The sequence below is a fragment of the Pteropus vampyrus genome, unplaced genomic scaffold, assembly GCF_000151845.1.
Source record: "Pteropus vampyrus isolate Shadow unplaced genomic scaffold, Pvam_2.0 Scaffold653, whole genome shotgun sequence".
Classification (NCBI taxonomy): Eukaryota; Metazoa; Chordata; class Mammalia; order Chiroptera; family Pteropodidae; genus Pteropus; species Pteropus vampyrus.
In genome coordinates, this window is record NW_011889434.1 from 1 (window position 1) to 11,402 (window position 11,402).

At 40.9% G+C, this 11,402-nt stretch overlaps 1 protein-coding gene across 1 annotated transcript; it reads right to left on the minus strand.

Annotated features, from left to right (window-relative positions):
• Positions 1–1,910: 1,910 nt before the first annotated feature.
• Positions 1,911–6,899, minus strand: NXF3 (nuclear RNA export factor 3; the record flags this gene model as incomplete). The annotated part of the gene is made up of 10 exons (XM_023525953.1): positions 6,839–6,899; positions 4,312–4,486; positions 3,934–4,087; positions 3,227–3,310; positions 3,028–3,132; positions 2,846–2,926; positions 2,656–2,725; positions 2,412–2,500; positions 2,185–2,292; positions 1,911–2,020 (listed from the first exon to the last, which is right to left on the minus strand). Coding segments are annotated over exons 1-10 (1,037 nt in total), but the record flags the coding sequence as incomplete, so codon positions are not given.
• Between the last annotated feature and the right edge of the window lie 4,503 nt (positions 6,900–11,402).

The window sequence follows — 11,402 nt, forward strand, 5'->3', positions numbered from 1 at the left end:
TGCCAATGAGGATTAAGGGTCCAATCCAAAAATGTAACTTGGGCGTTTGGGCTAACGGGGTTCAGGGCAGCATGTGAGCAGTGTCAGTGCCACTCAGAGGAGTCAGTGATCAAGGAACACACTTACCAGGCATAATAACTTGGGGAACAATTCCAGGATAGAGCTGCCAAAATCAAGACAAAACAGAAAAAGTAGGTGAATCTGCAGAGTAGCTGTGCCTCATGGGAGCAAGCAACCTATACCAGTCACACAGTCCAGTGTATCCCACCTATGCTCCAGTGCCCCAGGCTTCCAGGGATCTGAGCACCTTCCCCATGGACTGACCCATAGGAAGAGCACTCACCGGCCTTCCCTCCCTCAATGCCCGGCTCCCTCTCTGTCCTCCTGGGTAGCTCCCAACTAAACTGCCCTGAAACCCTTCTTCAACGCCACAGGAAGCAGCATTTGGAGCCCAGGCTCCAGGATTTCCTTCTTCCCTCCCGCTCTCTTACTTCCTCCAGGTCTTCACTAAAAGATCCAGAGAGACGAAAGAATGAGGTGGGAGCCCAGAGCTCTGCTATCTCGCTCAGGGTCCAGCATTTTTCCAGGACTAGGGCACCCCTCACAAATGGTCACAGATGCTGAGGTAGGGGAGTGAATGATGGAGGGCTCAGGGGCCTGGGAGTGACAGGAAGGGGGATGAAGACAGAAATGGAATGCAGATGGGAGAGACATAGAGGAGCAGAGACAAGGGAGAAAAAGAAAGCAAAGCAAAAGGAAGGAAAAGAAGTTCTGCCACGGGGGTGGGGGTCAAGGAAGAAGAGAGAAGACAGGGGACATGGCTCCCTGCTGCAGCCCTCTCCTTCATCAGCCCCTGGCTGACCCTGAGACCCCAGGTAGGAATGCAAAACATGCACCTATTAGGCTGGGGGCCCACTGGATGCTGGTTGACCCTTTGTCACCTATGGAAACTTAGTCTAACCAGGACATGGGAAACACAGCAGCCACGGGGGCAGGAGACCTTCCCCAGAAGGAGTAAAGGGTCCGGCCCCAGCTCAGCATGGGGGGTAGAGGGTCTGTGACCCCCTCCTATGATCACTGCCTTCTCTCCTCATGGCTCCTGTGCATCTGTGCCTGTCTTAGTTGGTTCCTTGCCTGAGGAATCATACCCGTGTCGAGATACCCAGGGACCCCTTGAAGGACCAGGCAGGAAGATGTGATGTGTGGAGGGATGGAGGGGCAGTGCTCTGAAAGGCCTGTCCTTCTGTCTCTTCGACCCCCTCGGCCCTCTGCCTTCCACTGCTGCCTCGGGAGGCCCTCTGCTCAATGGCGGTCACTCATTTCCCTCGACTCGGGGAACTCTGGTTTCTCCCAAGGAGGGCCCAACTTGGGTCATTGGGCCAGAGAAACAGATGTCATGGTGGCAGCCACCCAGGGCCTCAGCCCTCAGCATAGGGTGGGAGAGTTCTCATCTCAGCCTGGAAAGGGCAAAGAGACCTTATGGAGCAAGATAAAGCAGGTCCCTCTCAGGGCAGGGCAGGGAAGCCCCATCTCAGCACAGAGTAGAGAGGCCGTCTCAGCATGAGACTCTGGGCTGGGAGACTCTTCTCAGTGCAGGGCACCAGCATCTGGCTCAAAGCTGGACCCTCCTGGTCCTGGTGAGGAAGGACTGTCTTGCTTCCTGGAGCACACTCTTGAGAGAGCACGCTGAAGAAGGCTACATGCAGATGGATGGGAAACAGATCTCAGGCTAGGCAAACGGGTGAGGTGGTCAGAGGAAGGAAAGGAGACCTCGAAGCACAAGTAAAGGACAAAGAGAGGAGATTTTAGGGCCCGTGGTCCTCCCAGAGGATCAGGGCTGCTTCCTACTGCAAACAGGCATTGTCAGTGGTAGCTCAGGCTCCCAGGGGGTGACAGAGTGTACAACTGACCTTATGTTGGTTGACTTATCTGAGATGGTGGTGCATAGGGGATTTATGTTTGCGTTCACCTCTTCTGGCTCCAGCCCTTTGCCTTGGTCCGACCCCCCTGCAGACTTCACCTATAATTATAGGGAGGAACCACATAGACCAGAGGAAGGGAGCCAAGACAACATGTACCCCCGGTCCCTACCTTTTCTGTCAAATCCAGTTCCCTGCCCCTTATCACCACCCCATGAGCCCTACCGCCTTCCCTTCGAAGAAGGGTCTGTGTACCAAACTTCACCTCACTGTTGGAGAGGTTCAAGTTCTTGATGTTCGAGGCATTCTGCATAGTGTTGGACAGGTCATACAGCTGGTAAGGTTTCTTGTTGCTCAAGTTAAAAGGCAAAAACTATGATGAGGAAAGAGTTAGTGAGGACCCCAACAGAAGATACCTGAGATCAATCTACCTCTACTATGTATTCTATCCCATCCTCACCTTCAATCCCAGCACTGGACCTAAGACCTCACCTTGGACATGTTCTCTTCATCTATCTGCAGGGGGGCAGCCATGCAGATTCTCGGATTCGGTGCTGTTTCAGTACCATGGGTCATCAAGTCTCAAGAAAGCCAAGAGGAGGGAATCAGAAGGATGAGAAGGACTCGGTTGGTACAGCTTCAGTACCAATCCCTCCCTAAGTTACCATCCCTGAGTCTCCTTCCCAGACAGACCCCTGTGCCTTCATCTGCCCTAGAATTACTGCTGTAGCCATACCAGGGTCAAAGCAGCATCTTTGGACGTCAAGAGAATCCTGGGACACATCATATAGTTTGTTCATGGTCAGCTGCAGAATTAGACATGGGGTTCAGTGGCCCTGAGTCTGAGGTGGTGAAGGGGGCAATAGGTGGGGGAAGAAGAGGTGGGTCTGGATGTGGATGCATAACTTGTCTTGAGCCTGCATTACCTTTGTCTGCTCCACCTTTTCTGAGTTCAGCTCCTTCTGCACAGAGTGGGGTGCACCAGAGGGGCTGACAAAGACAGATATCTGTGCAGAACACAAGAGGGGCTGGGTAAGTATCAGGAAATCTGAGCCTTGCCCCTGTCCTCTTATTCCTAGCTAGCGTTGGTCATGCCTTTGACACACACCTTCTCATTATCGTCATCCCAAATCTTGCCATTGACTTTCTTCAATGCGAAGGCAATGCTGGCATGTTCAACGAAGAAATGGGCCTGCATTTTCTCGTAGTGAAACTATAGGGAGAGCGACAAGAGAAGCAGAATATGAGACCAGAGCCACTGCTCATCTACCCTGTTGTCTCTCATCCACCCCACTGTCTTCTCTTACTTCGACTGGAGTGAAGGGGACACTGCATCGCTTCTGAATCAAATTCAGCAGCCACTTCTCATCATATCTTATGCCGAATGGAATCTAGGACCCATAGAAAAGATAAAAGAGTAGATTGACGTAATCTAAGGTTAAGATAAAACTCAACCATGTCTTCCTTCCAGATATTTTTTCCTGGCTTTAAAATATATTTTTTTCTTTTAAGATGAGACAACATCCATTATTTCTAACTGTTGTACCAGACATGGATTTCCTAAATACCCTTTCTTTCCATTCAAATAGGTTTCCTCAGATAATCGACTTATGATATTTAACATGTACTTCCTCTTGTAAAGTTCCAAGAGATCCAACCTAAAGCAGACCTGGCCTGCTCCTCTGACAAAAACCACAGAGACTCAACCTCCTCCCACACTCGGCCTGGGCCAAACTGAGCCTTCTGGTGTGGAGTTGCTCCATCTCCTTGGCAGCAGTTTCCTCCTTTGCTTTTAGACAACCTCCCCTATTCCTCTTGCAGTCAGTCCGTTCTTTTTATACTGCTTCTCTGAGTCTGCCCTGAGATGATCTAGGATGTTAACTCCTAGTAACAAAAAGACAGATTACCAAATATTCTGCCCCAGAAAAGTTCCTAGTATCTCTACATGGGTCTAACACAACTCCCTCTATTCACCTTCTTCTACATATTAGGCAAATTTTTCCAGGACACTCACAGTGATCTTGAACCAGCTTCCCAAAGTCTCATCCTGCCTCTTCTCCTTCATTTCCCTCTCTGGAGACTTTTGCTCTCTTTGTGTGTTAACGTGGCTTTGGTCTTGTTTCTTAAAATTGCTTCTCCGGTGATAGCGTGGAATGGCATATGGAGTGCTGTGTCGGGAAGTAAAGAGAAACAAGTGGTCCATATACACCCAGAAAGTCTTCTATATGTGTTCATTCCACTGATTCCAGGGCTAAAATAAAGTTGGCTCAACCATTAACCTGATCCTAACATTCCTCATTCCTCCAGGTTGGAGAGAAGAATGACATATTTAACTACAGAGTTATAAATTCCACCGCCTGGTATATTTCAGCCATGCTGATTGGTCACTTACTATCTTACTTGGGTGTCCACATAGGCATCACTTGTTGCTGGATCTCCATCTTGCTGCTGGTGGGATGAAGGATGAATGCTGGGACTGACATGTTCAGACCAATTGTTATATCTCCTTCGGTAAATACCCCAGTATCTTGGTCTTCTTTGTAAGGTGTTACCTTGGGTATCGTGCCCTGAAATTGAGAACAACACATCAATGGTCCCCATACCAGAAAAAGTCCTGGGGGAAATATCATAGCTAATGAGGAAATACCACCGATTTTTATAATCTAAAGTGAAGTACATCACAGTGCTAAAAACGTTGAAAGACTTCACTGAGGTTCCACTTCCTGGGAGATCAGAGGTGGGGAGCATTTGCAGCCACGAAGAAAACAAGTACAGAAGAAAATGTTTGGGTGCTGAGTTGAATCTGTGATGTCAGTCCCCGCTCTTCCCCTTTCAGGCTAGGTGACCTAGGACAAGTTGTTTATTATCTCTAACTCTCACTTGCCTCCTCTTCTCTAGAGGGATAATAAAATCTACCCTGATAGTTTGGTGTTACAGTTCTGAGTCACAGGTGAGATCCCACCTGAAAGAACAATTAAGAGAAATGAAAGAGAAGTCTGACAAAAATATCCAGAACGAAGCCTGGAGAGACATAATATGGAGAATATCAAAAGAGAGTTGGGGAGAATGAAAGGAGATGTAGTGAATCTATCTAACCCATGTTTAATCTGAGTCCCAGAAAGAAAGGAGAAGAAACAGTGCAGAAGTATTTAAAGAGATCTTGGTTGTGAAGTTTCCAAAAGTAATAAGATATCAAGTCAGCATAATAAAGACAGTTAATAGGAGAAAAAGGTATGCTTTAAGGAAAAAGATTCCTAAAGAAAAGATGTGCATTTCACAATAATGTTAATGTAGCAAAAACTTGGAACATCTGTGACCAGAAGACTCAAACTGAAAGAAATATTAAAGGTTCTTCTTCGAGCAGAAGAAATATGATCCCAGATGGAGGCACATAGATGCAGGAAAGAAAGACTAATGACATTTGTGACTATGCAGGCAAATCTAAATGAGTATTGACTATATAGCACAATGATAATAATTTCTTCTGGGAGTTAAATATATATATATATATATAAATATATATATATATATAAGAAATATATATATATTTCTTCTGGTTAGTTAAATATATGTATATGTATGTATGTATGTGTGTGTGTATATATATGTATATATATGACAATAAATTGAAAGGTGGTTAATGGGATCAAAATGTCCCAAGGTCATTTTATTGTCTGAGGAGTTTCAAAGAACTGATTTATGTTAGACTGTGAAAAAGCAAAAATGTAATTGTAATCTAATGGTAAACACTACAACAATTGCAAAAGAATGTTTATCGCGCCAAATGAGGGTACAATTTAATATTTAAGTATTTTAATCACTTCAAAGGAAAGGAAAGTGTCTTAGAACAGGCAAAAATAGATGTACAGGAATACAGTATATATAAACCAAATTATATCTATATTTACATTAACAGTTTCATACTAAATATTCCAAATTAAAAGACAAATATTACCAGACTAGATAAGTAACATTCTTCCAAATTCTCCTTAAAAGCAACACATGCCAAATCTAATGAGCTAGAAAATTTGAAATAAAAAATGACAAAATGTATAACCTTGACACTCTAACTTACTAAGAGCTGGTTTTATCATAATGCTAAAAGAAATAGTGTAATTTAAAGAAAAAACATTACTAGAGAAAAAAAGGAAATTTCATTATGATAAAAGTTTCAATGCAATAACTAGATATTATTACAAAATTCTAAATTTATGTGCATATCTTACTGTAGAGCCACAATATGCAAAGCAATGACTGATAGAAGTAGATGGAGAAACAGAGAAAACTATGGTCATAGTTTTAACACATCCCACTGAGTGACACATAAAATGGCAGACAAAAATTTGGCTAAATGAAGATTTAAAATATAAGTTAACAAATTCACTTACTTAACATAGAACAGTGCACATAACTAAACAAGGAACAGTCTGTAATAGGTCACTTGCTGGGCCACAAAGCAAACCTTAATAAACTGCTATGGGGTAATACGATCTACACTGAATAGCCGATGTAACATTCAAGAGTAATGGTGGGTTCTCTGCCCCTCCCTTCACCTCTAGTATGAATCCAAAGAATGTTCATTTACACCCCTCCCCAACCGAGGTAACCTTTCTTTCTCTCTAAACCCTGGACCTGAGAGGACCACATGACTCAGGTCTTTCCCCTCAACCAGGGAATCAATTTCACCTCTGCCACCTCCACAGGAGGGAAGGTTTCCATGCGGAACCAGGATGGGTTGTCAGGGCCCATCTTGCCCATTTCCTCAAGAGGGTGGAAAAGAGTCAGCCTGGGCCCTTATCAACGCTCTTCTAAAGGGGCGCGTTGGCTAGGTGTCCTATGGGTTAGGATACAGAAAGGAACCCAGAACTCCTCCAACCTTGTGGAAATCTAATGCCAACATCTCATAATGACCAACTCACCCATGCTGTGTCCTGACAGCGACTTGTCACCTCTGTCTTCACAGGCTTCTTGTGAAAACATCTTGTGAGATCTGGAGTTGGATGTTTGGGGAAGATCAAGGAGGGCTTTCGAGGTGGGTGAGAGCTGATCCCAAACCACTTTTCCAGGACCACGCAAACAAAATGAAGTCCTTACAGGAAGTCTCTCCCTTAAACGGATAGAGTTGAAAGCCTTGGAAGCCAGAGGAGACTAAACTCCCTGCAGTTACTCTCTTTTGCGTTTGCTACCAGCCTAACACCCAGGTTTTCCACATGGAACCAGGATGGGAACTGTTTCCAACTGAACCACCCTGCAGAAGAGGCCAGCTAGAGTCAGGCGGCCTGGACCTGGCTACTTGTATCTAAACACAGGGAACTCTGTATGCCAGGCTCTGTGTTGGCTGCATTACATTGTATTCATTCCTTCTGCAAACCCAGGGAACTTTGAGTACCAGCTGTAGGCAAGGTTCTGTAGTTGCAATATTGCTTTTTTTTCTTTCATCTAATCTTCACATGGTAACTCTGATAACAAAATTGCAGGCTTCCAAGGTTGCTTAGGATTAATGTGGTGCTGGAGATTGTCTGGAGGCATTCAAATGCTAACTGGAGAAACAGAGACTGGAATTGAGCTCCATGGGATGGGGATAATGCTCCATACTTAGCTTTACTAAATTCTTGCTGCAATATGTGGAATTTTCCTAAGTTAGGATAATGTAACAGAATTCCAGTCACATGGCTGGAATTCACCCCAGCCCATCCCAGAAATATGATAAAACAAACAAACAAACAAACAGACTCGGAAAATATAAAGGAAATAGAGTTTGGTGGGTCACTGTAATGAGAGTAGAAAACAACAAATCTTGACTTTTCCTTAAAAATATATGTGTATATATAGTCAATGGAGATACATGTCCCTTAGTAGACCCAAAATTGCAGCTCTGCAAATAGTTTAAAGGGCTTTGCAAGGGGAAAGAAAGAAAGGAAGAAGGAGCCTAATAAGCTCCAGTGCTTTTAGCCAGAACTTTCTTGAATTTTCCACCCCTTGTCCACGATCCCTTTCAAGATCTCATGCCCTGAGTCGGAAAGTCTAACCCCTGAGAGAGGTGAAAAATAATCTGCACACAAAAGTGTGAAAATTTGGGGTGAAGGAGGTATAAAACAGAAATGCACAAACATACACAGATAAACTGTCAAATCAAAATTGATTTTTTTTTACAAAGCAGTCTCATATGAACATTTTTATAACATGGTAAATATATGTGAATTTTTCTAATTGGTTATTAGACATATTCAAGTGTTTCAACAAATTTGCCTAATCACAAAATGCTAAACATTAAAAATACATACTTTAAAATGAAATTATTCTTTACCTTACATCTATATGATCCCCTCACAGTCACTCACAGATATCCAAGATACCCAATGTAAATAGGTTGGTGCACTTTTTCTAGATGTATCTGTCTTTGGGTAATGTGTACACCTACATTAAAATATTTGTGTAGTTATGTAGATATATATACTTTTTATTCACAGTCACACAAATAATTTCCTGCAAATTAAATTTTTCACCTGTTATGTCATCTCCAGACTTTCATTTATTCAGTTACTGTGGTTTGGCATCTTTCCAGATGTTTATTAGAGAAGTATTTTGTATGTATGCGTACTGTATTTACATATATACATATAAATATGCATATAATATATGAAAAACTATATATAGTGATCAAAATTTAGAAGAACATACATGTTTATGTATATTTACTTACATAGTACTGTACACACACAAAAATATATCTGGGGACTATAAATTATCAAGGATGTACATCTTGCTATGAAGCAAGATGAAAAAATATACAAAAATATTTTTTTCAAATAAATATTCCTGCACTGCATAAGTTTTTGAAAAAAATATTAATTTGAAATTAGTAAAATAACTGATGTAAAATTTTATAACATTACAATATATACCTGGTTGGGAATTTTATTACAGAAATAACATGTATGTATGTATGTAGCATAACAATTTATGCTACATACTAGCTATATCTATTTTTTACATTATTTTTGTTTCTCGATCACACACAGATAGATTTCTTGTCATAGTTGGGAGGGAGGTGCTGAAGAAAAGTTCTTGCCACTATATATAATGTATGCATGCTCTGACTCACCCTTAATGCTTCATTTGCCACAAAATCTTCCAGAAATTCCCTGAAGAGGACCTTGCACCACCCCCTTTTTCCAAGGCTTCTTGCTAAGTGATGTCCAAGTTCCTATTCTAGATGTGTTCATCAGTGGCACAGACTCCAATTTCTGAATTTTCCCCAGTGAAAATATTATTTGTGAGAGGAAAGAAAAAGCTATTAAAAGTTATTTTGCATTAAGAGTGGTAAAAGAACATGTAAAATAAAATTATGCTCAAATTACTTTACCTAGTGATTTTCTTCTTCTCTTTGGTTTCACAAATAGAAATCATAGTAACAACATCACACTCCTCTTGGAGGGCTGGTGAATATTATAGGCCTAGAGTGGGAGCAATGAAGGCAGAATGGGCTCAAAACTTTCTACAATTGTTCTGTTAATTTTTACAAAGTTTTTACCAGCACATCAAACTGCTGGGTAATGGATTTCCATAATAGATTTTCCAAGGGATGAAACACTTTATATATACATTCTTGTTATATCTGGCTAGTCGCCACCCTTTCCTCTTCTGCTGGCTAATGCCTTCTTAGCCTCAGATCTCACTTTAAGTAATCTTCACTTCTTGCGAGAAACCTCAAACACACCCTACTGGTTTGATTACCATTAGACATCTAGTAAGTCCACCATCTTTATCATCTCCAGATACACTTTTCATGTAAAGGGGAACCAAAGACTGTGAGTTCAAGATTTCTCATGGGCTGTAGCTTCAGAGAATGGACTAAAGACTTTGAAGTATTCAAATACTTACCTGAAGATTTGCCTTAGATTAGCCTCTTTCACTTTTGAGGGGAGATGCCTCAATTATTGGATATACTTTTATGGGCTTTGTTCATGACCACAACAGGAATTCACACTCAGTTCGGACAATGTAGAAAATAAATTCAAGGATGGAGGGGGAAATGCCAATAATCAGCAATGCTACAAAACATTGATAAACATAGTTAACTTTTTTAATTTCCTTCCCAACACCTGAAAACAATTTAAAATCTAGTTTCAATTTGCTGTAACAATCTGAAACAACTCTATTTTTATTTCTCCTGTTTCTTTCATTAAAAATTTAAAAATTTATTTTTCAATTACAGTTGATATTCAATATTACATAGTTTCAGGTATACATAGTAAGGGTTAGACATTTATATTACTTATGAAATGATCCCCCCAATAAATCTTGCACCCATCAGATACCATATATAGTTATTACAATATTATTGACTATATTCCCAATGCTGAATTTTATATCCCGGTGACTATTTTGCAACTGCCAATTTCTACTTCTTGATTTTTTTTAAATTTTTATATTGTTATTTTTTAATTATAGTTGACATGCAATATTATATTAATTTCAGGTGTACAATATAGTGATTAGACATTTATATAAATTACAAAATGATCACCCCAATAAATCCAGTATTGATCTGGCACCATACATAGTTATTAAAATATTGCTGACTACCTCTTAATTCCCTCCCCCCTTCACACATCCTCACCCCTCCAATCTGGCAAAAATCAAAATGCTCTCTGTATCTATGAGCTTGTTTCTGTTGTTTGTTTATCCTGTTCTCTAGATTCGACATATAAGGGAGATCATATAACATTTTTCTTTCCCTGTCTGACTTACTTTATGCAGCAGAATATCCTCTAGGCCCATCCATGTTGTCACAGATGGTAAGATTTCACTTTTTATGGCTGAGTAATATTCCATTGTATATATGTACCACCTGTTCTTTATCCATTCATCCACTGAGGGACATCCAGGGTGCCTTCATATCTTAGCTACTATAAATAATGCTGCAAAGAATATATGGATGCACCTGTCCCTTCAAAGTAGTGTTTTGGGTTTCTTTGGATAAATATACAGAACTGAGATTACTGTGTCCTTCTTTGTCTCTTTATATAGCCTTTTTTAAAAATCTATTTTGTCTGGCGTAAGTATTGCTACTCCAGCTTTTTCTAAATTTCCATTTTCATGCAACATCTTTTTCCATCCATTTACTTTCAGTCTGTGTTTATCTTTCAATCTGAAGTGAGTCTTTTGTAGGCAGCATATGTAAAGATCTTGTTTTCTTATCCATTCAGCCACCCTATCTTTTGATTGGAGCATTTAGTCCATTTATATTTAAAGTAATTTTTTGATAGATATGTAGTTATTGCTATTTTATTATTCACATTTTTAATATTTTCTTTTTCTTCTCCTCCTCCTCCTCCTTCTTCTTCTTAAAGTAGTTACTCTAACATTTCTTGTAATACTGGTTAGGTGATGATGAATTCATTTAGCTTTTTCTTGTCTGGGTAGCTCTTTATCTGTCCTTCGAGTCTAAATGATAGTTTTTTTCTGGGTAGGGTAATC